At 36.3% G+C, this 2231-nt stretch overlaps 1 protein-coding gene across 1 annotated transcript in view; it reads right to left on the bottom strand.

Moving 5' to 3' along the window:
* Positions 1-679: 679 nt before the first annotated feature.
* Positions 680-2231, bottom strand: part of LOC100533447 (cytoplasmic intermediate filament protein A) — a gene marked incomplete at its 5' end in the record, with an annotated part of 16651 nt that continues 15099 nt past the window's right edge. The window contains 2 exon segments of the mRNA NM_001204724.1: positions 680-2157; positions 2159-2166. Of these exon segments, the coding sequence (NP_001191653.1) occupies positions 2103-2157; positions 2159-2166 (63 nt within the window).

Here is a 2231-nt window from a genome sequence, read left to right as displayed (position 1 = left end):
AGAATCTGCTGAAACATGACATAAAAATCACCACAAAAAAACGGTAAAAAAAAGAAGAGAGTTGTAGATTCTCTATTGAGAGGATGCGTCCCATGTATTTATCGCAATACAATGACACACATTGAAAAAGGGAAAAAACAAGAGAATTAAAACCACACATTGTTCATGCATGCAAGCAGCATCAGTAGTTTTCAAAGTACTCGTGCGTTTGGTATACATTTTTGCTTGCTTAATGCTTCTTATCAATTAATTTGTAATTTGTTCATGAACCCCTCCCCAAGAAAAAAAAATCCCTCAGAAAATATTTGAGCATGAATTTTATATTTGCTGGTCCTTTGAAGAATAAATCTTTTTCCTGATTTGGAATGTTAAGAGATATCCTTCAAGAAGATCAACAGAAATTTTTTTTCTTATCAAACAAAAAGATCACCCGTGGAATGTGATCGTGGTTTTGGAGAGAGGCGCTCACAACACTGCAATAAGGAATGCGATATCACAGACAAGAAGAAAAAGCTGGTAGAAAAATACACCAAAAGCACCTGCAGGAAGAGACAGTGAATTTGGGATTTGCAACACAGAAACATCAGCTGAGAGCCTTGCGTCAGCTAAAAATATTGTTCCAAAAAAAAAAAAAAAGACAAAAAAAAAAGAAGACACACAGCCTTGCAAAAACGCACAATTTTTGGAATAAAAGAGTTTAATATATCTATTTTTTATGCAATATCAAAAATAATCTCATCAGTACAGATTCATATCTCACAACCTTTTAAAACTGACAGCACTAACAACGAACATTTTGTCTTTTTACATTTTCTCTTTTTTACCAATAGAACAACTTTGTTATATATATTTTTTTATATTTCGTATTTTTCTTTTTTGATTTCTGCAGCATTAACTTGCATAGTGTTGATGTAATCCCAACCGAAAGACAGTTCTTACAAGACGGAGGACACGTTGAATTGGAGTATTTGCTTTTTCTTAGTTGTAGTTTGTTTGTTGGTTTTCCGTGACAGATCATTTTATGATATTTGCAGTCCATTCACTCTAGTCATTCAGTCGAGCTATGTTGAGAACAGGAAACATAGAAAGGAGCTACACCGGCGAACTAAACAGTAGTGGGCTACAAACTAAAGTCTGTCTCTAACAAAAGTCATTTCTAAGCGCAGAACATTTCAGACCCTTGATGGTACACATGTCACTCTCAAAGGGGGACTTGATTTCTGGACAAAATGTATGCGTTAATTTGCGCGGGAATGTACAATGAAAACTTGGAATTATGCTTAGAAAAAAGAGTAGGCATGATTGCAAACTCCAATGCATGATACAAAATATGCAACGGATCAAACAAAAATATAATTCTTTTTGTAGTGAAAAAAATTTGATCGACTGTTGAAAACTTAGGGGAGGATGATTTCACTCGGTGTTTACAAAAACGTTTCCACACTCGTTGGATGGAATGTACAAAAGATGGGTGGTTGACCTTAATTCTTGAAAAAAAAGATGCCATGAACTTCCTCTAAGCGTGGAAATCAAAACACCTTGACAATGTACAATAATTATGTCATATTCAAATTTCTCATCACAAAGTGCTTTCTGGAACTCAATGAGACAAATTGTGATCAAATCAAATAGGAAAAAAATGGAAATAATTCCATTCGTGCAGAATTCAAAAATCAAATAAAAAGGAAGTGCAAGCAGGTGAAAAAGCAGCAGTATTGTACAAGAAAATCCGTCCCCTGTTATTATATTGATTAATATTCTTCGTTATGATTGGTAAGAAAATTTGTGTTGGATTTTTTCAACTTAATTTATTAAAAAAGGACTAATAGTAATAATAATAATAATAATAATTTCTAAAGGAAAAACGTTTGACCATATGCCTTGACCTAACATCTAAAACCTGGTGTGAAGTATGTGCGGCTTGCGTCCTGCCTTCGTGATCGTATCCTTCCAGACGTGAACTAAAACAAGCCCCCCTGGTCCTCTCCATCGCCTAGCGAAAGTAAATGCTGCCGTCTTGGTCACCGAAATGGACGATGGAGAACCGAAATGGTTCCCTCCTCGTCAAGACGTATGGTGCTCGGTGATTGGGGCGCGCTCAGCTATCCGCTGAACTTGGCGTTCAGGGTGGCCTTCTCCTGAACAGATAAAAGATACACACACACACACACGTTAGTTTAGAACAAGGTTATACAGGGGAGGGACGGGAAGGGAAGGGAAGGGAAGGGAAG

The sequence above is a fragment of the Aplysia californica genome, unplaced genomic scaffold, assembly GCF_000002075.1.
Source record: "Aplysia californica isolate F4 #8 unplaced genomic scaffold, AplCal3.0 scaffold00014, whole genome shotgun sequence".
NCBI lineage: Eukaryota > Metazoa > Mollusca > Gastropoda > Aplysiida > Aplysiidae > Aplysia > Aplysia californica.
Note: the sequence above shows the minus strand (reverse complement) of the source record. Positions and strands in the feature narration are given on the sequence as shown.